The 27,700-nt window shown below is 37.0% G+C and overlaps 1 protein-coding gene across 3 annotated transcripts in view; it reads right to left on the reverse strand.

Moving 5' to 3' along the window:
• KIF5C (kinesin family member 5C) overlaps positions 1–27,700 on the reverse strand; it is a 210,626-nt gene that overhangs the window by 115,554 nt on the left and 67,372 nt on the right. For all 3 annotated transcript variants that reach the window (XM_072613152.1, XM_072613155.1, XM_072613153.1), the window contains exon 2: positions 5,260–5,350. In XM_072613152.1, coding sequence (XP_072469253.1) covers positions 5,260–5,350 — 91 coding nt within the window. The remainder of the gene's footprint in view (positions 1–5,259; positions 5,351–27,700) is intronic.

A 27,700-nucleotide genomic window follows, 5' to 3' on the forward strand; every position in this document is an offset into this window, starting at 1 on the left:
TATTTAGAAGCTTAGGAAAAAGAAATATCTAGATTTATCTATAAAAAGTATCCCAAAACTTTACATACAGTTTTAAGCTTTAATAGCTTTAACACTGCAGAGGAATATAAATGTATTCATTAAAAATCCAAAGGTTCTAAGAAGGAAAAATGAACCATTGCTCCCAAGGGGAAAGAAGAGAGGAGGAAAAATAAAATTGAGTATTCTTTGCCTCAAATCTTTGCCTCAGGGGAGGCCAAGACCTTGGTTTTTGTGTTATAGGCCTTCCCTCTTACTACCCCGTCTGAGAACCTAGGGAGAAGACAATCATACCCACCTAGCACTGCCCTTAGGGTCAGCTGCCTCTTCTCTCACCAGCTTCCACAGTGAAACAATCATTATGTTAAATGACTTGAAGATCTATAATATCCTGCCAATATGCCCTTGGAAGCAAAGGGACCTGTCAAGGCTGTAGCCCTTGGTAGTTTACAAAACCAGTTCACTTAGCTGGCTCGAGAGCTGGCTATAGAACAGAAAGTAAAGGCTCTGCCAAAACAAATTAAAAAGGGTGGGGCTTTCATGAAAGAGTCTAACGAAAATATATCAACAAACTCAAGGGATCAGCCCTGTTAAGAAAAAGAACCTTCTTTTCACAAAGTTAAAATAACTGTGATGCTGTGGGATCTCTGACCTATGACAGAATGTTACGTTTTTTGCAAAATCAGAGTCATGAGGTTCCAGAACTATTTTTCCTTTCTTTCCTCCACCTTTACTATCATCTCTGGCCGCCTCACATTCAGTGCTATCTTTCTACAGTACTTGTCTATTTGGTCAAAGAAACAATCTCCCACAAAGAAACACATCAATTACGTAGTTGTCTAAGACTGAAGACTTAGGTTACCATTAACACATTAGGCAAACTGCAGGGCTGGTTCAACTCAACTGGTTTTTAGGCCCAGGGTTCCTGAACAAGATGGCACCAGGCACAGAAGCAGCCCACTGATTACCCCTCAATTAGATAATAAACTGCTATCATGTTGATAGCACATTTTACATATTCAGAGAAAAATACTGCGGCCAACCCCCAGGACACTTTTTGATTAAAAACTATTTCTATTCCATCCAACAGCCCTCTATTTTTTCAGAGTATTTACACAACATACAGAATGAGCAAAACTCAGGTGTCATACAAAGATTTGGAGTCATAAAACCTGGATTGAAATCCCAGCTCTGATACTTAATATCTGTGTGACCTTGGTTGAGTTTCTTCACCTCTCTAGGGCACAATTTCCCAACCTGTAAAATGAGGGAGCAGGATTAGGTCATCACTATTTCCTTCCATCCATAAATTCTATGAAATATAAGAGTACTATACTCATAGTACTTTGTTTTAAAAAAATGATTTTTAAATCCACATTTATTATACAAGTTATCAAAAAGGTCAGATGTTGAAATGGAGAATTAAGAATTAATTGAGAAAATAATCCTGTGAATTGAGATGAATTTCCATAGCCTTCTTCATCTCTGATTCTGGCCATTAAATGCTGCAAAGAATTTAGTCCCCAGCTATTCCAATAACCAGGTAAACCAACCCGGATATGCAGAGGGTGGGAAAAAATCATTACTAGAATGAATAAGACATTTTAAAAAGGTTTAGGGAAAAGAGAAAATGTAAATAAAAAACTATTATCCATAGTCCTCTGGGTACTTTGCCTATAACCCATTTTCATGATAGGAAAAGCAAATATCCTAAATAATCAACCTATGTTGGCTGTTACATATTTATAATACTTCATGGTGTCTAATTCTCTGTAGCCAGTATTCAGGGAAGAAGAGAAAAGGAAAGAGAAAGAGAGATAAAAATAGAAAGAAAAACAGAGAGTGCTTCCTTAGATTTAAACCTGTATTTCTTATGCTGAGAGATATATAGCCACTTCCTCTCACTGCCTTAATGGAAACAATAAAAAACTATAAGAATCTTTCATAAAGATGCCCCACTAGTTAGGAAATCACCCTCTGCTAACAAGGTAGAATAAAGCAATGTTTGGTTCTAGTAAAGAGGCAAGCTAATGGATAAGATTTTGATGTCTTAAAAGATTTCCTTCAGTACTTCATTCATTGGAAAAAGGAAAGTGTTCTATTACTTTATGATTATTAGGTCTATAATCATAATCATGACCACATCTATCTGAAGGACCAAGTACACAAAGGTGCCCTAAATATCTTCAACGAATGGAGGCTATAATATTATTTTTATAATTGTTTTTTCTGCTTTTGCAAATATAATTCAGAGGACTTTCCAATGGAGGCCATCCAATCCAAATCAATATCAGGTCCTAGGGGACAAAGAAAGTGCTTAAACTAATGTAACAGCAAGCACAGAAATTAAGAAAAAAATGGATTCTGCCTGAGATACTCAACAGATGTGTGACCTTGGGCAAAATCACACAAACTATCTGAGCCTCCCTTTCCTCTTGCAATAACTGGGGATAATTATACATTTTAAATGGGGATCTACCTTATAATGTCAATGTAAAGGCAAGATGAGGCCATATATGTACAGGGCTTTGCAAACCTTAAACCTATATAAATGTGAGTAATGATGAAGATAATAAAGGAAGAGTAAAAAAAGAAATAAGGAAAAAAGGAAACCCTGGTTCATCTATGATCACTTACTTTTAATAAAAAAGAAATTATATATTGACAACAGTGAGACAATGACAGCTTAAGAAAAACAAGGAGAAAAAAACGTACACATACGTATCTGTTAAGAGACAAAAAGGATGAACATCAGAAGGGAAAAACAAAAACCTTTGCGTGTCCATACCCTTTACCAGATCAAGCAAAAGCCCTCAAACTTCTCTTGGCGGGCTCTATGGGCTGCCCAGGTGACCAACCTTGGAGCCATCTTCTCATCCTTTGCTTTTCTGGTGAAGCCCAAGGACCCTTTTACAGAATAATATTAAAATAATTGAAGAAAATGCTAAATTTCAGTTAGAAGTCTATAAAAAAGTGTTAATTTTTTACCCATCCAACTTCATGGACCCCCTGAAATCTATCCAATTAAGAACATTTGAACAAATAAGAGACAAGGAGATGAAAGAAAACTCAGAACTTGACACAGACTCGTGCTACTTTATTCAGAGTAAGCCCAGATTCACTCATCATTTTCTCTGCAATTTTCTACAATAATCACACCACTCAGACCATCACAATAATAGCCAGCAGAGCAAAGAACCACTTAGCTACTACAATATGAATTAGAAAGAATCATGGCCCATTATAGGATTAAATCTAGTTATCTGCACAGCTACCAAAGAGCTGAAGCATATTGTTCAGAGAAATACCTGCTGCTGTACTTCATGAATTTCAACATACTTAAAACTATTAATGTCTTGTTTGGGTTTTTTAAGAACTAAATCTAGCATTGGGGGAGTCAGGGGTGGGAACCCCCAAAACTGTTCACAGAGGTGGTGATATCTGTGAATTTGAAGTAGGAGTTTCCACAGTGTTCAAATATATGTTAAAATGGAAGTTCTGAGGGGGGAAATGATAATGAAAAGCAAATGAACAGGAGATGACCCCAAGGCTGCTCATCTATACAGCCTATGGAGTCTGCCAAGAGAAGCTTTCATCTTTTCCCTGATCTGAGATGACAGGTAGAGTAATTTTTAAATGATGCATCTTCCTGCTGATTATTCTACCACAAACCCATCATAGTCAAGGGCAGACCTAGAGAAAATGACACATTTCCAAATTGTGAATGTAAGGCTGGGGGCCACTGAATTTGCCAGGCAAATGTAGTGAGAGAGTTGGATGGGAAAGATGAAAGCACTATGGAGACAATGCTAAGCAGTTCCAAGAGTAAGCCAGTCATCTAGCATTTATGAAACACCTACTATAAACCAGGCATTGTGTCAAGTGCTAGGGATACAAAAAAGGCAAAAAAAAGTCCTTCTCTTAAGAACTTCACAGACTAAAGGGGGAGACAAGATATAAACAACGATGCCCATACAAAATAAATACAGCACATATATTGAGAGAGGATAAATTGGAGGTAACCTGAGAGGGAGAGCACTAAAATTAAGGAGGACTAGAAGAAGCTTCTTGAGGTTGGACCTTTAGCTGATTCTTGATGGAAGCCAGGGAAGTAAGGAGCCAGAGAATAAGGAAGGAGAGTGTTGCAGGCATGGAGAACAGTAAGTGAAAATATTCTGAATACAGAAATGGAGTGGCTAGCGCCAGAAAGAGCTCGAAGACAGTCTAACAACCTCACATGCAATAAGAAAAGGTAAGATTATTACATTCTAGAAGAGTACCCTGGCTATACAGTTCTAATTAATACTTAAAGGACCCTGAATGACACTTTTTAAAATAAGACCCAGATAAAGTAGACCAATTGAAAATGTACCACAGGAATAATTATTCTTTCTGTTAAAGGAGACACAGGAAAAACAATAGTTCAGATGATATGGGGGGAGGGTGCCTTTTTCTGAGTGCTTTAACCATAATGGACCATGGCTGGAATACCTTCCTGCTGTCCTCTCCTCACTTTTACCTTTTAGAATATCTGGCTTCTTTTAAGACTTAGCTCCAATACCAAGAAGTCTTTCCCAGTTGCTACTGTTTTTCTCTTTAAGATAACCTTCTACCTCTCCTCTATATCTAACTTATATGTATCTTTATAAGTACATGGCATTTCCCTCATTAAATTATAAGCTCCCTGAAAACAGGTACTGTTTCACCTATGCCTTTGTATCCCTAGTGCTTATCACAGTGCCTGGCACATAGTATATAAGCACTTTTTAAAATACTTATTGATTAATTAGTGTTGTGAGACAACGGAACGCTGAAGGAGACTCAGGAGACGTGGATTCTTCCACTTACCAGGTGTATGATCTTGTGTAAGTCATTTCACCTAAGTTGGCCTCAAGTTTCCTCACCTGTAAAGTGAGGCTGGGGAAGCTTTGGTAAGCTTTTAGATGTTCTAAGACTCTAGGCTTATAGATTTCACTTCTACACTTCTGTCTAACAAAGTCCCTCTATCAAGATGTCAGCAACAAAAGAAATACAGTGACTTCCAAATGAATCACCAAAATATTAGGTAACTCATCCAACATTGGCCACAAAGTAATTGACTGTCAGAGCCAGGACAAAAATTCAGAATTTCTCAGTCAGCAAATCTTTGCTGATAGCCAAGCCAAATCAATTACTAGGCAGAAAAGTAACTAAGTGTTCTCAATGCCCTGGAGCTTAAGGAAATAAAGAAACCACGCTTACCTTTAACGATTTGCTTAGCACAAGCATTGTAAACCTGTTCTTGGCTTGTGTTGGGTGGTAGGACTCTGTCAAAGACATAGGGCTTGCCTTGCTAAAATGAGAAAAGAGAGAACAGGAGAGACACATATTAGAAGATAAGAATATACACAGAGTAAACATCAATACTAATTCAACAGAATCCAGTCTTCTAATCTGTCCATTCAGGATAAATCTACCACAGGAGCCAGCATACAAGACTCTACATGAGTCACTTTTTTTCCCATTCTAATTACACAAAATGTTTACCCCATCTGTTCATGAAAATCCATGCTTTTCTATTCCCAACTCTCATTCTCCTTTAAGGCAGATATACCTGAGAAGCATCAAAGGCATGGCTTCCAAAGAGAATATTTCTTTGTAGATGTAGGGTAATGACAACTCTGCTTTTCCTCTCAGTGCTCTGAGTGACCATATTCCCAAACCCCACACGAAACCAAACTGAAAGAAAATAAAATTTATCCTGAATGTATAGTGAATAGGACAACTATTCAGGGCCTAAAGTTTTTTTAGGCCAAGTGCTCAGAAAAGCACTTTTTTATAAGAAAAAAACGTTCTGAGATATCTAGGTGTAAAATCAATCCATAAACCTTATCTCTCCCCTCACCACCAAGGCAAAGCCAATATAACTGCTCTTCTTTTCAACACACAATCCTATAAGCTGCCATTTTGTATTTTCTTTTTCCTATTCAAGGCTGCCCATATTTTTCACTTTAATTTGATTTTGCCCTTATAAAATTGCATGTTCATCTACTTGGAGGTGAGTTTGTGGGGTGTGGGGTGGGAAATGAATGGTGGAAGAGAAGAAAACATTGTGATATGTCCATCTCATCAATCCTAGGGATGGTAGTGGGTTGAACATTTCCCTGGAGACAACCCCATCTCTAGATCAGGGCAACAGTTCAGAACAGAATTAAAGGACAAGGCACGTTAATTCTTGTAAACCACAACTCAGGTGTCTAGGCCTATTAGTGGCATAACCTTTTGAGTTTTATGATTCTATCAGTGGCACAGAACTGTCAAGGAGTACTCATTCACCACTGAATCATGTATTGACTCCACAGGATTCCATTAAGCCAGTGTGACTGAATTTCAGTTGTGAAAAAATAAACTGGATCATATCTGTGAGCTCCTTTTCAATATTTCATACTTTCGTATTCCCAGTATTCCTAAAGAACAACAGAATCATCTCTCTATGGAATGATCTGGACCAAGGTCAGGCCACTAAAAATGAGTGATATGACTTAAAATTTTATTGAGGGAAAGAACAATTTATCCTGTTCAAATATCAATCAGCAGTAAAACTCCAATTCTTCCTCCTTCCCTTTATTAGGATACAAAAAAAAAATCCCTCAATATTAAAATATTGTAAAATTGTTTAACTCTTTTTCTCATGATTAAGTCACATTGATTTTGTGAAATCAGTTTCTTTCTTCAAATTTCATTAGGTATATGATATTCTTATAGCCAGTACTCAAGATCAGCCCTCTAGTCTCCTACTTGGAGGGATTTTAGGGATTCTGGGAAGGTCCTACCCTGCTCCCTCCCATTGGCTGATGCTAGAAATTGCAATAAAGTTTGAGGACTTGGCTTAATGCTTTGTTTCCTCTTTAAAATGCAGATATCTCTGGAGGAGACAGTACTTGAACTGTATTTGATCTATAATTATACTACAATGTGAATTTTTTTCAGATCCTTAACTGACAAAAATTCCTAAAGGTTAGGGAGTCACTGGTTTTGTTGCATTTTGTAGGAGAAATAAGATTAGACTATAGAAAGGCATACATAACTGGAGTTCTAAGAAACTTTGCCTATTTCACAGTTATGTCTAAAACCAACCCAGTCCACAACCCAGCTAAAAGTTTGGCTTTCTGTGATTTGTACAGCTGAAATGAAAGTCTCAAGCACAAATTTTAGCCTGGATCTGAGATTTCATTAGTATAGGGAACTTTCCATAAGAACGAATATTAACAACAGTTGTGCAAGGTATAGTTTTAGAGAGTTGCCTGGGACAAAGATAGCTAAAGTGCCTTGCCCAGAATGACACAACCACTGCATGTTAGCAGTGGACCTTGAATCCAGGTCTTCTTCACTCTGAAGGTGTTCTCTCTCTGCTACACTACATTAACTTTCTCAGCCAAAAATTATCTTAATATATCAGCATTCCATATTCTTACTGGCTTCACCTATTTGTGAATCTATTAACAGTCAAATGGGGCAGGGGGTGTAGTGAACAAATAGAAATTTGATTAATTATTCACTGAACACTTTGGAGAGAAACAGAAATGCAGCTTATGGTTCATTTAAAGCAAATACAACATATTTACAAATTTGATTACAATCACCAAGATGAATCATCATGACTACAACAATATTCTGGTATGGGGGACAGGATCAGGGTAAAAATGCTAACCTATTAAATATTGTACATAGGAAGAAAAAGATGTTCCTGTCAGACTTCCTGATTTTTTTTCAGCATTTACATTAGTAAGAGAATAGGGAGAAAAGAAAGGAAGTCCAAATATATTCCCTGAGCTTCAGTCAAGTGGTAGGCACCATTTGTCAAGTGTCAAGGAAGTAATCCAGCAGCTTCCTATAACCTGTTATTAACTGCCAAAAAGGAAATGCCTAAGAGTCATTACAACTCTATATTGAAAAAAAGCAGAAATTAGAAAATGAACACCTACAAAATCTATCTTGTCAGTATTAAACATTAACAGAATAACAATGAAGCCAAAAATTAAAACATTTCCTTCCTTGTCTTGAATTGGTAAGTGGGGGGGTGCATTTGAAGTGAATGTGAAAGTCTTACTGAAGTACAGAATCCATTCAGGTATTTAATATTGGTTTCGAAAGAACTGAGGGACAGTGTAATATAGTGGAGAGAGAACTAGCCAGGAAAATTAAGATTCAAATTCCACCTTTTACACATTCTGTGTCATTCTATGTCATTTGACACATTCTGACTGTGTGACCCTGGGCAAGTCATTTAACATTTCAGTGCTATTAGTAACTTCTAAGACTGAGTTATAGAAACAGGATCGAACTGTACTGGAAGAGAGAGTTTCCTAACTTAGATTATTTCCTGTACCAATGAAATCAACAGATCTAATCCTTATCCCTTTTGAAGGGGGTGTCCTTGGCCACAACAGTTAGTCAGCAGCTGCCACAAATAACACTTTATTTGGGTAATATTATGAAAAGTTTCATTGACTAGATGCTCTGGGTTCCAAAGAAGGATTCTCTCTCTCATCTTGAATATGATGGGTTTCCCCTTATCACAGATCCAGCTTCAAAGTTCACACTTTTTTACACAGATAATAAAAAGAAGTCAATGAAGAGAAAAGTGTGTCAATCCTAGAAAATTCAGGGGTGGGAGGAAAGGGAAGTGTGACTGCTTCATGAAGATAGTAGATCTCATGTAACTAAAAATAAGGGACAATGAATTTTCCCCACGGCAGTTAAGTTCCATAAAAGAACAGGGAGAAAGATTTCTATCTGCCAAGCAAAAATGAACACTGTAGTCAGCATTCCTGAAATGTGCATCTGGATCACATTTCTTCTATTGGTTACTGTTTATCTGAAGAGAAGCCAGCTCATCTTTTTTTGATCAGCAATTCCTAGCAGCAAATGCATTCATTTTCAGCACCAGCACCCACATATACTATGAGGACAGCTCCCCTGCAATGTTCTTGCACATTAGGTGGCACTAACTGGCATCTTCCAGGATTTTAAATCGAGTCAATGGTTTTGTTTCTTTTCTTAAGGATTTCTGAAGTGATCTTACTGTCTATCAAGGTGATATTTCATTTAGTAGTACTTCTTATTCTGATCTAGTACAGGAACAAAATAAATCTGAACTTAAATTGCTCAGTATCTTATAGTGTAACTTTGATTTTAATCAACAATTAAAATATCAAATGTCTGATGAGTTAATTTTATTACAACAAAAGTATTTTTTTATTATTTGATAAAATTATAGGATTATAAGAGATAGAACTGGAAAGTATCATAAAGATCATCTATGACCAACCCCTTCATTTTACACCTTGATGCATATTCTTTGAAACTCAAAATTTGATGTAGATATTATTTTTTAAGTATGTTGAACATCTAGAATTAGAAGCTTTAAAATTTTTTTCAGATTTTACATCTACATTCAGAAAGCTATAGTGTAACTTAGCTATTTCATTTACCCAAGTTAACTGAAGCAGACACTTGTATGCCACTAGAAGGAAAGTTAATGTGGGGAGAGGCATTTTTGGCATATTAAAAAGAATTCATTACTAAGACATTTAAATGGTTTTGTTTAATTTTTAAAATGCATATTTACCTTTTTAATTGTACATGAAGCATATTAAGATTGCTGATAATGTTTTTATAGAACCATGAAATATTTAAAGATAGAAACAATTTTATTTTTGTCTTTGGATCCCAAGTGCCTAGTATGGTGTTTCGCATATAGAAGGTACTTACAAATTTTTCTTAGGCTGAAATGCTTTTTGAATGCTTTCATTTAAAATTAGACCTTTCCATGTGACATAAGAAACTTAAGGTAATTAAAAACTTCAACTTTATTCTTCCTGCTTATTCATAAATGGGACAAAGAAAGAGAAGCTTTCCTACTTTGTAAGGTTTCCATTAAAGTACTTGATTTGGAATGAATTAATTCAAATAAAGAAAATATTTTTCTTAACTTAAAGAAACAATTGCTGTCAAAACTGATTAGCACACCTCACTAGTCTCTGATAAATCCACATGTCTTGAGTCACTAGTATAATTTTTTTAACTTCATGAATGCAGACATAGGTTTCTTGAATGAGTCATTCTGGGTCTTGAAGTACATGAAAATAGATATTATAGTGGATGGTTGCTAAATGACCATTATAACCAACTCTTCCACACAGAAGACAAGAACTGATCTTAGTCCTGAATATTGATAATATTGGTAACAAAATGAATTTGAGTTTTTTGTATACCTGTTGTAAACTGTATATAAAATATTTCTTGAAAGAATATATTGTTTCAAATAAAGAGGCATCATGATGTAATAGAAAGAGTGCAGGATTTGGAGTCAGAGAACCTGGGTTCAAATCCAGGAACTTGCCTTTGTGACCTTGGACAAATCACTTAAGTAATCTTAGCATCTGTTTCCCAGTATGTAAAATGAAGGGGTTGGACTAGATGACTTATAAAGGCCCTTAGAGTTCCCCTAGACATTTAGATATTATAATCACAATTCCATAATTATAATTTTAAATTTTTGTTGTTGTTCAGTCATTTTTCAGTCATATTTGGCTCTTTGTGACCCCATTTGAGATTTTCTTGGCAAAGATACTGGAATGGTTCACCATTTTCTTCTCCAGATCATTTTACAGATGAGGGAAACTGAGGTGAACAGGTTAAGGGATTGCCCAGGGTCATAAAGCTAGTAAGCGTCAAATCTGAACTCAGGAAGATGAGTCTTCCTAACTCCCTGGTATTCTATCCACTGTGCCACCTACATGCATGTCCATTTTGATGCCATGTGGTATAATGGTTAGGGTTGCCAATGTTAAACATCTTCCACTCTTATTCTAATAAACATGATATTTAAATAACTAGTTTCTGATTTTTCTTTCCAACTACCTTTAACCATGGAAATAGAACGTCTGTGTACGATACTGTAGGATGTGCTGTGTATGGAGTACCCAGAATATCTGACTTCAAATCCCAAGTTTGTTACCTATTCTTTATGTGACTTTAAGCAAGTCATTTAGCCTTTCTGACTTGTTTCCTCATTTGTAAAATGAAGGGGCAGTTTAAATGATCTCTGAGCTCCCTTTCACCTCTAAATCTATGAATTTGTAAATAGGAAGATCTGGATTCAAATCCTGCCTAACACTTTTGAGCTGTATAGACATTTTCTCCACTGATAAAAATCACAGATCTTTCACATATTTCCATTTCTTCAGGTTAAAGTAACATTTACATGGATTGATTTTATTTTCCCTCTAAAAAAATAGTTAACCGAAGCTTAACTTAATAGTTAATTTAATTTAAAAGTTAATTTAATAGTTAACCAAAGCAAATTTAATTACAATTGTTTTGATCCAGTTTTAAAATATTAAATCCAGTTTTATATATGCTGGTTTCAAACAGCCAAATTTTCAACCATCTAGCAAATTAATAAATGCCCCCGAATTCCTCATAATAATGATTTTTAAACTTCTATGGCTATTATTACGTTGATGTTAGTTAGCATGTCTACTTTGGAAGAAAGGTATTTACCACAATGAATGCAAGAATGCAGCTCTACTCAGATAATAATGTGAATTATTAAGCATCAAATCCTTTGAGATTACGCCTTAAATCATTCCTCAGGGGACACAGCTGGGTATAGTAAACAAAGGTTGTGAGATCACAAAAGCAGCTGAATAATTAAGAAAAGCAATGTGTCCACAAGAAGCTAAAATCGAGAGTTGTAGGGGATAAATGATACAAAGAAGAGAATGTCTTCATGAAAGATAATCTACCTGCTAATTAAGAATTACTGAAGTGGGTAAACTCATAAAACAAAAGGCTGAAATACCAAACCCGGATTGCCTCAAGTCAAGGTTTGCACAGCTGAAGGAAGGGAAATTCTGATTGCTACAGTCACAAATGCATTGATTAGTCCTGAAGGTGAAAGAAATCCAAGAAGCCATCTAGTTCAAACCTCTGATTTTTAAAATGAGGATGCAGAGGCCCTAAGTGATACAGCCAGGATTTAGACCTCCAGCCTCTTAAATCCAAGCATAGTGCTTTTCCACTATGCCATTTTGTCCTATTCAAGCACATCCTTCTCTTGATGAAAATGAAGTCTACCTACTTTTACAGTAGTGCCCTGATTTACAGTAATCCTTATTATTGCAGAGCTAAGATTAATAATAATTGTTAGCATCCATATGGTGCTTTAAAGTTTGCAAAGTGCTTTACAAATATTATCTCATTTGAGCCTCAAAACAGTCCCACTGGGCCAAGCTAGCTGCCTCTAGCTTCCTAGGAATCCCACACAAACAACAAATGGTGCTTCTCCACATCTTTAGCCACATTTCTGAATAAAAGATTCTGAACGTGCCATTCAGATTAATCTCACAACAGAGGGAAAAGTAAAGAAACATGTAGATAACCCTGCCAATACAATTAAAACTATTCAGACCCTTGATTCAAATGCAACTCCAGAACTTGACAGAGATATTCTTTTCAACCTGTAGAGTACAAGGGAGATGAAATATTTGAAGGGCTGGAAAATAGAAACTATGAAGAAAAAGTCACACCCAGTTACAGAGGATTCATTTGTTTATGGCTCTTGAATGTATGGAAAGTATCAAAAGAAACTTCACCTTTTTAGTCCCATACATTTAGATACCAAGTTGCCATGGAAATTTTCCTTTTCATTAACATCACAAAATTAATTTGTCCTGAAAAAAATTTCATCTTTTAAAGTTCTTGAAATCTCTTAAACCAACTTTAGAGATTTTTTATTCCAGATTAGTCCAAACTCTAGCGTGTTTTTTTGATGCCTTGTGCTTTTAAAGCAAAGACAATGTATTGACGTATTCAGCATTAAGGTCCACAGCCATGTTTTCAGCGTATATTGAGGCAACTAAACTCCAGGGAACTTTAAGGTCTTCAGAGAACCCCTTTGAATTTAGACAAAGGATTCCAAGGATATTTATAGGAAAGAAGAAAGGAAGTCAAGCCCAGTTGTCATTATACAGAAGGTTCACATTTAGTGCCCTTGGTTCCAATTATGAAATTGGAATTCTTATTCAAGTGTGGATTAGACTAGACGGCCTCCAGGGTCATCGTGATGCTGTGAACTGAGATTAATTATTTCTCAGGAGAGAAGGATGAGAATCAACATGGTAGTCTCCCTGGGCAATACAGTGTTGCTACAAAGAAGTCAGTCATTTGATCAAAGTTGTTCTTTCATCTAGTAAGAACTAAAAAACTAAAACTGCAATGAAAAGGATTTAGGCTACTACTGAAGCTAAGCCTGGAATATAGGGCACACAGCTTCATCCAATTCCGCTGGAATGGGGAGGAGCAGAAGGATGGGGGAGGAATGCCACCAGCCATAAAATAATCTGCCTCCTGCTGATCCTTTGTGTGAAGTCAATAGTCAGTATGGAAGCATCAGCTTCCCTCTTCTCTTTGTTGTTTTCCTTCTCCTGACCCACAGATAACTTCCTCCTTCTGACTTCCCATCAATAAATTCACATAGTGATAGCCCCTAGGTCTGACATTTCTTGGCTCCTTTGAATCTCAGGCTTTGAATTTTCAGTAGTGTTTGTGCCTTTGATCCACTGATGCCCTAAACTTGGACTGTTCTTGAGGGTATCCTGAGATTTGTAGACTTTCTTAAGATTGTTTACTCACTAATTTCTTGTACTAAACCTAGCATAGGTTGGTACTTCCTGAAAGGTTGGCTAAATACAACACAAAGTTTAAGGAATATTTTTTCTTGTCAACTAAGAAGATCCATCCGTATACCATATTTTCTGAAGGCAGAGGACTGAACTAATTACTTTCCTTCACAAAACCATCAGTACCATCATCATCAAATAAAGGGCCCATTTTCAAACTCTTCACAAAATTCCTCCAATTCCTATCCATACCATGGATACAACCTTGAACCCTTCAAGATTATGTCAAAGAAGCAATTGCCCTGGCAGATCCTTCCAAGTTATAAAGACCTTGCTCCAAGGTCTGTCATAAAGATCTGTCATAAGGTTCAAAGAGGTTTATCTGCTAGATGATCAAGTACCAGGTGATAACGTTTTCAGCTTATGAAGACAATCTACTAAAATGTGGATAAAGTTGCAATTTCATCCATTGAGGAAGTACTGCCTACAACAAAACTACAGTTCTCTGAGGAACTGAGATATGTCCTATGCACTCAAGATAAAAAGAGATGTATCATGACTATTTGGTCCCTGGACTCAGCTGAGATTATGATGGCAAATCACAAACCTCTCTGAGGTAAAAGAGATAAAGACATATATAAAAGTGATAATAATACAAAGCAGCATAATAATAAAACCTTATTGGCACCTTGATGGATCTGTGATCTTATCTGCCTCAATGTGCAGATGAAAACTCATCTATTACTTCACATTCGATGCAAAGTTTGCTCATCGAGGCCCATAAATCCTTTTCTGAGCTGCTTTCCAATAAGCTGGTATCCTTCCTCTAGATCTCTTGACGCTACATAGGTACCAATGAAACAAGTAGTCTATACAGTGGTCATCCTGGGGCTCCTGCCACATGACCAGCCCTCCTCTTTTTTCAGTCACAGTTCTTTCATGTAAATGACAAATGCTATAAGAATTCAGAAGAGATAGATCTTGCTGTAGGCTAGGGCAGTGAGGAAGGGCTCCTCTGAGAATATGAGACCCAAATGAAGGGTAGGACTTAGAGATGTAGGAAAGTCATGGCTGTTGTCCAGATCAAATTTTGCTGCAAAGAGTTGAAATTTTTCAATGAAAATCATAGAATCAGAATTTTAGAAGTGGAAATGATAATCATTGAGATGATGTTAGAGACCAATCTTTTTACAAACAAAGAGAACAAGCTTAGGAAAGTGAAAAGACTTGGTCAAAATAACATGCCTAATTAGTGATGAAGCTCAGAATAGATAGAACCATGAACTTGTCTAACACTCTACATTTTAAAATGTTAATTTAGTTTAGCTGAACACCAGGAAAGTTCATTGAGGACTGAGATGGTGTCCTCTTTATCTTTATACTGAGGACTGGGATGATGTCGTTTGTATTTTTATGCTTCTCTGCATACTGAGCACATTATATCAGATGTAGTAGGCACTTCATAACTAAATAACTGAAGAAATAAGCAAAAAACACTCTGAAATTTTATCTTCCTCAATCCAACACTAATTCTTTCTCCAGCATTTCTGTCAAGTGTTCAACCAATCTCTATTTATTTCTATGATGGGGTATTGAATTCTCTGATGAAGTATTAAATTAACACTTCACAAGGAAATCCATTCCATCTTAACATCTCTGTTATAGAATCCTTCTTAAATTTCCCTGAAACTTGCCTCCCTACAATGTGTAGTTTAGAAAACTCTCTCCTCACAACCTTGAGAAAGTGAAAATATTATTCCTTTAAACATCAAACCTTTACTAAGCTCCTACTACATATGTGTGACATAGATGAGAAAACTGATTTTCACAGAGGTTACAATAAGTGCCATCAAAAGTTACCATGTCTGTGAATGAATGTAAGAGGAAAAACTCAAACCCAGGTCTTGGCAGCCAGGTGGTGTTGTAGATGATGACTGAATTTTGAGGTGAGGAAAATCTGTCTCAGACATTTACTAGAGCTGGGTGACCCTAGCTTCAGTTTCCTCATCTGATATAGAACTCATCTGTAAAATGAGGGAGTTGGGTTCAGTGGCCTCTAATGTATCTCCAACTCTAAATATGATCCTGTGATCTAATTCCAGATGCAATGCTCTTTCCACTACATTACTTCATTCCTTAAGTGTGCTCAAGTCCCCATCCATGTGGCAGACATGCAGATAGCTGAAGGCAGCCATCACCTTTTGAGTCTTTTCTCTACCTGAATCATTACTGAAAGGAGCAACCCCTGGGTAGAAGGAAACGGCCCCATTATCATCAATGACTGCTACTAACAGGGCACACAGAGCAGCCTAGCTGAAGAAGGAAGGCATCCTGCAAGTGAAGCAGCAGCATGTGCCAGGCATGTCAAAGGACCCTCCTTTCAAGCCCTACTGAAAAGAGTCTAGGAGAGCTGAGAATTTTCCTTAGAGCCCTTAGAATAGCAGTCCCTCCCACACCACTGGTCTCATTTCCACACTGACCCTGGAGCCAGGAGGACCTGAGTTCAAATGTAACCTCAGACACTTACTAGTTGTACTAGTTGTGTGACCCTGGGGGGGAGGAGGAGGAAGAGAGAGAGAGAGAGAGAGAGAGAGAGAGAGAGAGAGAGAGAGAGAGAGAGACAGAGAGAGACAGAGAGAGACAGAGACAGAGAGAGACAGAGAGAGACAGAGACAGAGAGACAGAGACGGACAGAGACAGACAGAGAGAGACAGAGACACAGAGACACAGAGACAGAGAGACACAGAGACAGAAAGACAGAGAGAGACAGAGAAAGAGACAGAGAAAGAACACAACCACATCTAGTGAAGATCTGGAAAGAAAGTTCTCATCAACAAAGTCTTAGGCACAGTCAAATGATGCAGTGTCAGAAATATACATGGTTTTAATCCGTAGAAATTACAATAAAGAAAATTTGCAGTTACAATCTATGTGTTTTCTCACCCTGTTACAATGTGAGCTTTTCTAATTGCTTTCCTCTGGTTGTATTTCAGGGACTCTTATCAATGACTTTTTAAAATGTGGCACCTGTAACTAAACAAAACACTCCAGATGAGATCTGAGTGCAGCATAGAGTGAAGCATAGAGTGCAGTGAGTCCCTTCTGCCCTTTATATTTGAAATTATACTTTTACTAACACAACCTAAGAATGCAATAGCTTGTTTTGGCAATGTCATTTCACAATACAGTATGGCTTCCCATGGCGCTTTTGGTCTAAAACTCCTAGAGTAAAGGAGCTGTTTCAAAGCCACATCCCCTAATGAGAGGCATGGAAAGGAATCATTGCAAAACACAGAGCTATCCTCAGGGCACAGGCACAGGGGCTGATAATTTCAGCCTGGTGCTTTGCAGCCCCAATGAGCTGAGAGTGGGGGAGTGAGGAGTTGCCTAGGGCGACTGGAACAGCAGCAGGAAAGAGAAGACATTGCTAACTGGCACCAAGAAAGAAAAAATACCTAAGGCACTCATACACAATCAATAAGTTAACTTTGTACTCCCTCTCCTCTTACCATATATATCACAAAAAGCAGTTGTGAAGAATGTAGTCTATAAACCTTGGAACCTAATATAAATATTTTTGGGTGTATTGGGAGTGGGAGAGGAGAAGTAGGGCTGAATCTAGACCTGGGAGGAAGAGTATTAGGTTTTACTATTACTTTGTGCTAAAATCCTATTCCAGAGTTTTACCATCGTTATAAGATATAGATCATAGTTTTAGAGCCTGAAGGAACCTCAAAGGTCAACTATTCCAACTTTTTTATTTTACAGATGAGGAGACTAAGTCCTATGAACTTGTCCAAGATCACACAGGTAGCAAGCATCAAAGGTGGAATTTGCACTGTGATGGGATGGAATGCAGGCTCTCAAAGGGCAGGATGGTAAGGCAGAAGGCTGTGATAGACAGTCCCAATTTAGAAGGTCTTTGAGAATGGGTCCAGTGATCAAATTTGTCTCAGTCATGGGAGCATCAGCATAACTAAATTCAGATTACTACACATTAGTGTAAATACACATTACTAGAAGATAGGCCAACAGATGGTTCATGTGTTTTGGCCACAGAACCTCATGAAACTCTGTTGGAGTCTAATTTGCCTCAGCAGAGAAAATACCAAGACCAATGAAATCACAAGTCCTTGACATATTAAAACATAATGATACTATTAATATTACTATTAAAAGTTAAAATAGGAAAGGGGCATAGTTTGGAAATTTATGAATTAATAAAAAGCATTTATCAAATATGACATGCAAAGCACTGTGCTGGGAATACATTTAGAAAAGCAAACTATCCTTGTTCTGAAGGAGCATACATTGTAATAGGGAGAGGTAACATACTGATTTCAGCGGCAAGTCAGATGGAAAAGTCATGCAGTCCTTAGGTACAGAGGCAAAGCAGATGGTAATGTATCTTTTTAAATGTAATTTCCACAGATAAAACATATGACACTGCGTCATTTGATAGTGCCTAAGACGTTGCTGGTAAGAGCTTTATTTTCCGTTCTGGATCTTCACTAGATGTGGTTTCTGAGGAGGAAGAGACTTTCCTGGACCTCTCTGCCCTCCCACCCAAACCCACTCCCAGCCTTCTCCTTCTTACATTGCTTTCCATTTACTTGGTATTAAGTTTATTATGTAATCTAACTGTACACACTGCCTCCCTCATTAGAACATAAGCTTCCTGTGGGCAGGGTCTGTTTTTGCCTGATTGTTTTGTGGATTCCATTTGTTTAGCACAGTGCCTGGTATGTACTAAGTGCTTAATAAATGCTTGTTGATGCTTGTTGAATAGGAGTTTAGTCTCATCTAATTTTGGCAAAAACTGTTTCTCCATGTTGGATTCTGGTACTCCTTTTGGATGTATAGTGATAAAAAATACTTGCTCTTCCCACAAGTTTGCAGATTTGTAAAGGCAAATTTACTTTAAAAACATTGTAAGAGTAGGCAATCTATAAACTTTATGTGGAGGTGAACAAGAGGAAAACAATTAAGCTCAACTTAGAGATTGTGATGGTTCTGACAATCTGAAATAACATATCTAAAACATTAATAACAAAGCAGAGATCTCTTAGGTGAATGTGAAAGTCCATTTACAAAATAACTTGCCTTAATGTGACATATTTTATTAAACCTACAAAATACTTTGCAAGAGAACTCTTACTACTTAGGGGAATAGATGAGAGAGGAGAGCCAAAGGGCTGCAGTAAAAGGCTTTGATAGATTCCCTCCATATTCTCTCATATTAAATGACTCCAATAGAACAGTACCTGATTGATTATACACAGCACTACAAGGTCTTGCTGGTGAACTAGGAAAAAATCATGAGACTTGGAATCAAGAGACCTGGGGTTTGCTTTTTTTTCTCCTACCCCTGACCCCAACCCCAGCATTTACTAGCACTGCCTAACACCTCTAAACTTCAGTTTGCTCAGTCTGTAAAATGATGGTGATAATAGCACTTTGCATTATTTACTCACAAAGCAAGAGTGGGGAAGGAACAATTTTAGTCTTAGAGTCCAGTATAGGAGATTTTTTCACTGTTTATTTTTAATAATAAAAATAATAATGATGAGTTACACTGGGTGGGGGGGACGGCTAACGAGGCCACCCCTGGCTTTGTTAGCATTTCTCTCTTCCACAGTCATGGACCGCATGCATCTTTCTAGCTTGAACCTCAAAATTCAAAGTATTATGGGTAACATGATTAGAATACTGGGTTCAAAAATGAGCAGCAAAGGGTCTTAGAGGTCATCTAGTTTAATCTTCTCATTTTTTCAGAGAAGAAAACAAAGATCCAGAAAGTTTAAGTTACTTTCCTAACATCAGACAAATAGCATGTAGCATGATTGGGCTTTCAAATCAGTTCTTCTAACTCCCAATCCTGAAGTCTTTCCTCTAAGCCATGACACATCTGTCTGATGATGTCACTAGGCTTACCAATTTTTCTGTATCTGTATTCTTCTATAATATTTTATGATGCTGCTAATTTCCAGGGATGGATTTTTTTTTTCTTCCAGAATGGGAGCTTAAGAAATAACGTGTTGACTGGTTGATTGCTGGCCCAGTACCTTGAGCATAATAAGATGCTCAGTAAAGATTTGATGCTTCATATCAGAAAGTGGAGCAGGAATCTAGGGAATCTGGCCAATAGGAAACAGAGACCAGGAATGTAAGGACTAGAATTTATTAACCATCTTCTTCCACCATCATCACTAAGAGTGATGGGATAGTATCAACACATTATACTTTCTACCACCAGGTTCTTCCTTTCAAACTTAAAACTGTAGCATAGTTGACTAGTCGGAAGATGGCTAAGCCAAAGTCAACTTAATATTTAACATGGCAGCCTCCCATGATATAGCTCATTATATAGTTGTGGGGGTTAGGGATGCAGCACCCTGCAATCTGAAAAATCTGCATAAAAGTTTTTGGCCTTCCTTTTGTACCAGAAAAGAAGTCTGGTTTGGTTTGGTTTTGGTTTTGTTTTGTTTTTTTTGTATTTTTCTTTTATGGGTGTTTACAGTACCTTATTGCAAAATGTGGATTAAGTATTTGGTTGTAGGCTATATTATACAATACTATGCATACATTTTATGCATTTATGACTTTCTGAATTTTTTTCTGTATCATCTGCTGGCCTTCATGTTGTCTGTGGCTTCTGTAAAACTCCACCAAAATCCCCATTTAATTTCTTATGCTGACCCATGATATAACGAAACCACAATGGGCAAAATCACAGTGTGGAAGGGATAACTAATATAGATCAGGTTCCCAGTTATAAGCCTCTGCTTAATTGCCACTAAAATTGCACCCCAGGTTGGCAAAGCTTTGCACAAGTGCCACATTTTGGTATTCTTAAACCATTTGGCCTGGTAAACGCCAATAATCCAGTTACTGATTAAAAAACCACAGACTATGTGCAAAGACCACTGACCACCCTAACCCTGAAGGGTGTCTACTGTCATTCTGAGCTTCCCACTGCTTTTCCATGTTCCCAACCCTGCTTTTTCATCTTCCCCCACCTATGCTAGTGTCAATGGATCTAGATACATGGAAGATCCCTTAAACTAGGATGGATATTAGAAAGGTTCCCCTCCTTTCCTCACATCCACATAGCACCCTTAGGAAGTTTCCTATTATCTTCTGTGGGGAAAGTTGGAAATTACTAAAGTAAAACATCTAATAAACATGCCCATGAAGTAACAATTAAGTTCTACCAAAGTTATCAGGTTGACCTGATCCTAACAGCTTATAGTATGAAAGAAAATAAAAAGATTATGAAGAAGTTGACCATGTCTTTGCATTTCTTTGTATACCTGGTGTTTAGCACATAGTAGAAATTTATTAAATGCTTGTTGACTAACTAACTGACCTTTTAAGACTCATTTCTAAAAGAATACCAGGCTAAAATAGTGTTTTTCCTAGCAAAGGAAAAAATGAAAACAAAATCCTACTGGGAGGTTATGCAAACTGAGCATAGTTGACTGGCCAACTATGGCCAAAATCTAGACAGTAAAGAAAAAAAGACCCCAGTAAGGCACATAAGGTAACAATTCAAAAGTGATAATAAAGGAAAAGACTATTATAGGTCTAACAGGCATTTAATGAAGACTATTTTCAGTCTTATTCCAAAGAATGAAATATTTGCCTTAAAAATATGATGCTTATTTCCATATGTTCTGTATGTTTTTCATTTCATGTCAAAATAAATGGAAATCCCTAGCCCCAAATTCTTCATCTCTTAAATCTGTAGATTTCTACCCATGGTAAATTTGCTACTACAGTAATTATAGGGTGGTTCCATCAGAATAAGTTCTAAGTTCATGTGTCTATCCTCTGCTGCAATACTAGAGAAAACAAACCTTAAGATGATAGGAGTAGTTTCTGTGTTCCATGCATTTAAAAAAGATGCATAAAGAAATATTGCTCTAGTTACTTCGGCAGCCCTGGTTTTTTGCCAAGTGAGGTCCCAAGAGCAAATACTCCATACTTAAGAGGGGAAAATGCACTTTCATGGAGGACAGTTTGTAGGTTTTATTTGGTCAAACGCCAACACCTAAGAAAACTCTTAAGTATTCTTGCTGGTACAGAATGACCTTATCTCTACACTGCCATGAAGTTATTAAACCAATTTACCAAAGGAAAAATTTTCCAGTAGTGATTACGCTCACAGAGCCTCTAGGGAGCAGAAGATTGGCCCAGCACCACCTGTTTTGTTCACTGATGAGACATACTGAATCTTCTTTCTTATGAAGAAAAAGAAACCTTTTTGTCCAATTTTAGGGGAGGAAGAAGATGTATTCACAAATAAAAATGAAACCTGAATAGCACTTTCTGGATATTGCTCTATTATGAGTAATGACCACTCTTCAGAAATACTCCAATGGAGATAGTTTCGATAATAACTCTATCTACTTGTAAAGTACTTTGTATTTTTCACTGGGATTGCGCACAAACACTTTGTATTTTCCCTAGAGACCACACACACAATCTCATTTGATACCATAGCTGTAGACAGGTAGAGCTGAAATGATTCTCCTCCTTTCATAATACTAAAACTGATAAAAATTGGTGAAATGGTTTGCCAGATACCAAATCTTCCACTGTGGCATTTAAAGCTATTTGCTTATTCTATTTTTAATTGATGGAACAAAACAAGTATTTTCATAAACATAGTATAATAAAAAAGATGATTTCACATGAAACTGCAAATCTGTTACGTACAATTTGCTATTCCTGTTAAATATATAATAAAGTTAGCATGTAAATTTCTCTTTTTCCTTTTTTTCCTTCCCCCCCATCCTAGAGATGGCTACCATTAGACACAATTAATGCATGTATATGTAAAATCATCCTATACATACTTATTTTTATCAGTTCTTTCTCTGGATGTAAATAGTATTGTCCTTCATATATTCTTTATAGTTAATTTGGGTATTTATAATAGGTAAAATGACTTATTTACTCTATTTACAATGTGAGTCTTGTCAACCTCAATTGCACATTTTTTCTTATTTTTCTTTCTTATTACTCTATGTCTCAGCCCAACTAACCTACTTACTTTTTCTGATGCATAACATTCCATCTTCAGTCTGTCTCATGCCTGGAATATATTCCCTTTTCAACCTACAATCCTTAGCTTCCTCAGCTCATGGGCTCCTGCCCATCCCCTAAAAAAAATTATTTCATATATATTTTGTATTTACTTATCTGAGGAAGCTGTTAATAAATGTTTATTGACTGACCATATATATTGTTTTCTCCCAAATAGAGGATAAACTCCATGCAGGCAGGAACTATTTCTTTTTAGTCTATGAATCCTAAGCACCTGAAAATTAGTAGTTGTCAACAAGAATCTTGTTTTTCTGAGAGTATGCATTTTTTCATACCACATCTCCTTTTAACTGTTTCTCTGAGTACATATTTAGAATAACTGAATTTTGACTTTATATTACTATCCATTAGAGAGTTTGAGCATGCATTTGTAATTAATATATGCAGCTTGCTGGGTCACAAAGTAAATATCTATAAGCTATGAAAAAAATCGTCTGGCATTCAAAACTACTTGTATTTTTTTAAATACCCCTCATAAAAAGGACCAAACATTTGTAGTACAGAACTGGAAACTGAGAGGGTGCCCATCAAGTGGGAAATGGCTAAAAGTCAGGTCAGCCTGCTCACTCTGGGAGAACCCAATTGCTACTTTATGGACATGTTTCATCAGATACTGTACTTCGGTAATTTTCAACTTTGCCTACAGAAGATAACAGGAAACTTCCTAAGGGTGCTATGTAGGTGTGATGAAAGGAGGTGAACCTTTCTAATATCCACCCTGGTTTAAGGGATCTCACATGTATCCAGATCCCTTGACCCCAGCACAGGTAGGGGAAGATGAAAAAGCGAGATTGGGAACATGGAAAAGCAGTAGGAAGCTCAGAATGACTGTGGACACCCTTCAGGGTTAGTGTGGCCAGTGACTTTGCAGATACTCTCTTTTTTTAATCTGTAGCTGGATTATTTACTCCTGGAAAAACACATCTGCCATCTAGAGTTGCTCCTAGAACTCCCACAATCCATTACTAAAGCCAAAGATTTCTTAGACAAGGAGGAGCTTGGCTACTTATGGTACCTGCCATAGGGTACCAGGTTCCAATAACTTCCTTAAAGTAATAACAACACACATTTAAAAAGGACTTTCAAGTTTACAAAATGCTGACCTCACAACCACCCTATTACATCAATGAGGAACCTGAGTATATGGCTTGCCCAGAGTCCCACAGCTTCAGAGGTTTAGGGCCAGCCAGGGAGCAAGAGCTCTCAGTTCTTCACTTAAGTCTCTTTCTACTACCCCACCATGCTCAATACTCAAAGCCAAAAATCACTCTTTGGGTACCTCTTTCTTGATCCCAGCTTTCAAATGCTCATTTGATGGGAATTTTAATAGGAGAGGGTAAGCCTCTTTTTGTATTCATTCCCTTGATGAGGAAAAATACTGTGGTACTATGGGGAAAGAGCTGGGTTCAAATTCTGACTTGGCTTGCTACCTGTGCTATCCTAGGCAAGTCATTTCATTTCTATAGGTCTACCTCCTCATTTGTACAATGAAAGAGATAAGATCTTTAAGGTTCATTCCAGTTTGATTATGTAACAGATTCCCTATCATATTGATGGACCACAGTAGAGGATGCCTCTCCTCCCAATAAAGATGGCCTTTTGGGCAACATTTTCCTTCTTTAAACCTCTTGACACTTCAGTCAGATGCTTCCTTCTTCAATCAATCAACAAACAAGCATTTATTGTTTACTATGTTCTAGGCATTGTGCTAAGTGTTGGAGATACAAATCTAAAAAAGGAAATAATTGCTTCTCTGGGAACTTAACATTAATAGAGGAGACAACAAATAAATGTGAGTGTGCATAGACAGAATAAATATAGAGATAATAAATGCAAATAAGTACAGGGTTCTAGACCTGGGGTCTGTGAACTTGGTTTTTAAAAATATTTGATTAAAAAACAGTTCAGAGATCCCAGGTTAAGAACCTTTGTGCCTTTGTGCTAGTGCCTTCCCTCCCTAACTACCTTGGTTCTATAACTACCTTATTTCTATTAATTAGGTTTTTTTTGTTATCCTGTATATTTCATTATATGCATTTAAAAACATTATTCTGAAAAAAAAAGAATAAGGTTCACCAGACTGCCAAATGCATCCATGGTACAAAAAAGGTCAAGAACTTTTAGAATAGTAGAGTTGGGCTTTGGGGAAGGAGGGCACAAGCCCTCCTTGGTTCTTAAGAGAGTCTACTAATTAGGAATTGTTAAAAAAAAAAAAAAGTCTGTGCTCATCAAGATTTCCTCAGCCTCAATTGAATACACTGAAGACGTATCGGCAAAACACTTGGGCTCTGTCACAACACATTTCTATTCTGAGACATCAACTGGGAAGCAAGAACAAAACAAGAGAAGTCAATTGGCACAGAGGAGTGCCTTTTTTTTCTTTCTTAGGAAAAATTATCATCTCAAATCAATCTAAAATAGCCCAAGCAAGTATTGGTTTAAAGTGGGTCTTCTCACAGCCTTATAACATGGGTAACCTGTATCATTCTGGTTTGCTTTCTTGGATATTTGAAATAAATTTCTGAAATTCTGGAAACTTTCCAGTCAAACCCCCATAGCCCACTTTAAAGAGCTATTTCATATCATCAAAAATTACCAAGAATTTTGGAAATAAGTTGAGTCTGAATCCCCAGCTACACCCTGCCACCTTTCAAAGCAGAATGTCATTTGTGATTCAGAAGCAATTCCCTTGTTTACCAGCTTTAAAAAAGCATGTTTGTTTTCTCCCTCGCTCATCCTCTTCTGGTGTCATTAAATATTTACATATTTTCATGGACACTGATATAATCACCCTATCACATCCTTCTCTCTCACATACATATCTTATTACATATATCCATAGGTTTTCTTCCAATACCTAAATATTACCCCATACACAGAATCTCTTGAATTTACACATCCTAGCCACTAGCTTGGAGTCGCAAGTCAGACACTGACATAGGAATTTTCACATGCCAGTCATTAGCTAGCTTTTATTGCTTCACATGGGGAATACACAATACTCTAAACCTGTGAGTAATAGAAGAGTTGGCTATCTCCAATAGAAAAGAGAATCTCCTCACTTAAGAGTTCCCTACATATATAAAAATGTATATGATAAAGAGGTCTCATTTATATAGTATTTCTGTACAAAATATTTTTGAAGTAAGTAATGCATTATTGTCTCTGTTTTCACAAATCAGGATCCCACTAGGGTGGGTGCCTTGCTTAGTTAGGATCACATACCTAATAAGTGGCAGAGCCAATATTCAAAGCCAGGTCTTCTGACCACTCCTTCATTCTCCATATGACCTCACACAGGGACAATCTGTAAGACCACAAATGTATGTCTCCCAATTCTCTTCAGAAGCTACTCCAACTAATTTTTGGCCACTTAAAAAATGTGGGTCTCTTAAGGACCTACCTGAATAACCTATAAATCCTGAAGTGAAGACAGAGTTGATCAATGTTTGGGGAAAAAGCAGCTTTTCAGAGAATATGAAGTGGATGTGGGGCTTCTTGTGCTATGAGCACTGACTCAACATGTTATCCCTTGTCCTATTCATTAACTTCATGTCTCATCCAAAACCAAAACATCTGACCATGTTAGGACAAAACAGGAAAGAGAGAGTAAAAGCGCAAAAAGGAGAGACAGAGACCAGGATCTTTTTCCTTATATGTACTCCAACGGTAAAATGACAAAGGGTGACGACCTAAACCTATCTCTCCAGGAAAGTATCCTTTGGAAGCTAAAAACTTCCACATTTTTGTCTCACAGTGGATTCATTATATTTGCAAATTATTAAATGATTTACAGATGAAGAAGTATTGAAAATCACTGTTTTACAATGGCATTTGAGTCCTAGGTTAGAAAGATGCACCACAGCCCTACCACTCCTGTGCCATGAAACTCCCTCCCACCCCCTGAATATCTGGGCTCAAATCCTGGCTCTTCCATTTACAATATGACCTTGAACAAAGTACCTAATCTCTCTGGGTCTCAATTTCCTTATCTATAACGTAAGGAGGGTTGGACTAGGCTGTCTCTAAGGTCCTTCTAACTTCTAGATTTTATGGTCTTATGACCTTCCATTTTAAAAAAAGCATTCTTCCACTATATTTGTTCATATCATATGCTTTAAGTCAATGGGCAAAATTAGCTTATGTCAATAATGTCATGGTCTGGTTCTTCTTGCCTATCATTCATATTTTACTTAGATGGCACTGAAAGCTTAGTAGATACTCCCCAACTTTACTGAGACTCCTAAAATCATTACTGAGAATATCTAAGAACTGTGACTCAAAAACAGAACCAAAAAAGCACCTATTTGATCGAGGCAGAAAACACAAAGTTTCAGAAAACACCAAAAGGAAAATTTATCCTCTCAACACCCATACCCAAGAACATAGCAGTAGAAGGGCACAGGGGGCAAACTCATTAAATCCACAAAAAGATGATTCCAATGTGATTGGCTCTTCAAGATGCCCATTAGATATCACCAACAGAACAGAGAGCAAGGCCCAGGTGAACACTGAGGAAGAAATTGAAACTGGAAGGAGATAATGCTGTTTCTAATAGTCCTAAATGAAACAGTTACTGAAATGAGCTAGCATTTTGTTCCATACATACTAAATTAATGTATAAAACCACCTTTAAAAAAAAAAGTTAAATGACACTGTCTTCCTGTTTCATGCAGCCATATATTTGGGGGTTGGGGGTAAATAAAAGAGATGGTATAACTCGCTAGATAAAGAGTTAGCTGTGGAAGGAAGACCTCAGTTGAGGTTTTACCTTTCATTTATTGGCTGTGTGATCCGGGGCAAGTCATTTTACCTCTCAGTGTTGTGGACCAGTGACATGAAACTAGTCATACTGAGGTAGAAAACCACAAAATAATATTAGTTAAAATGTATTTTTATACATT

This window comes from Notamacropus eugenii, chromosome 5, assembly GCF_028372415.1.
Source record: "Notamacropus eugenii isolate mMacEug1 chromosome 5, mMacEug1.pri_v2, whole genome shotgun sequence".
NCBI classification, from domain to species: Eukaryota; Metazoa; Chordata; class Mammalia; order Diprotodontia; family Macropodidae; genus Notamacropus; species Notamacropus eugenii.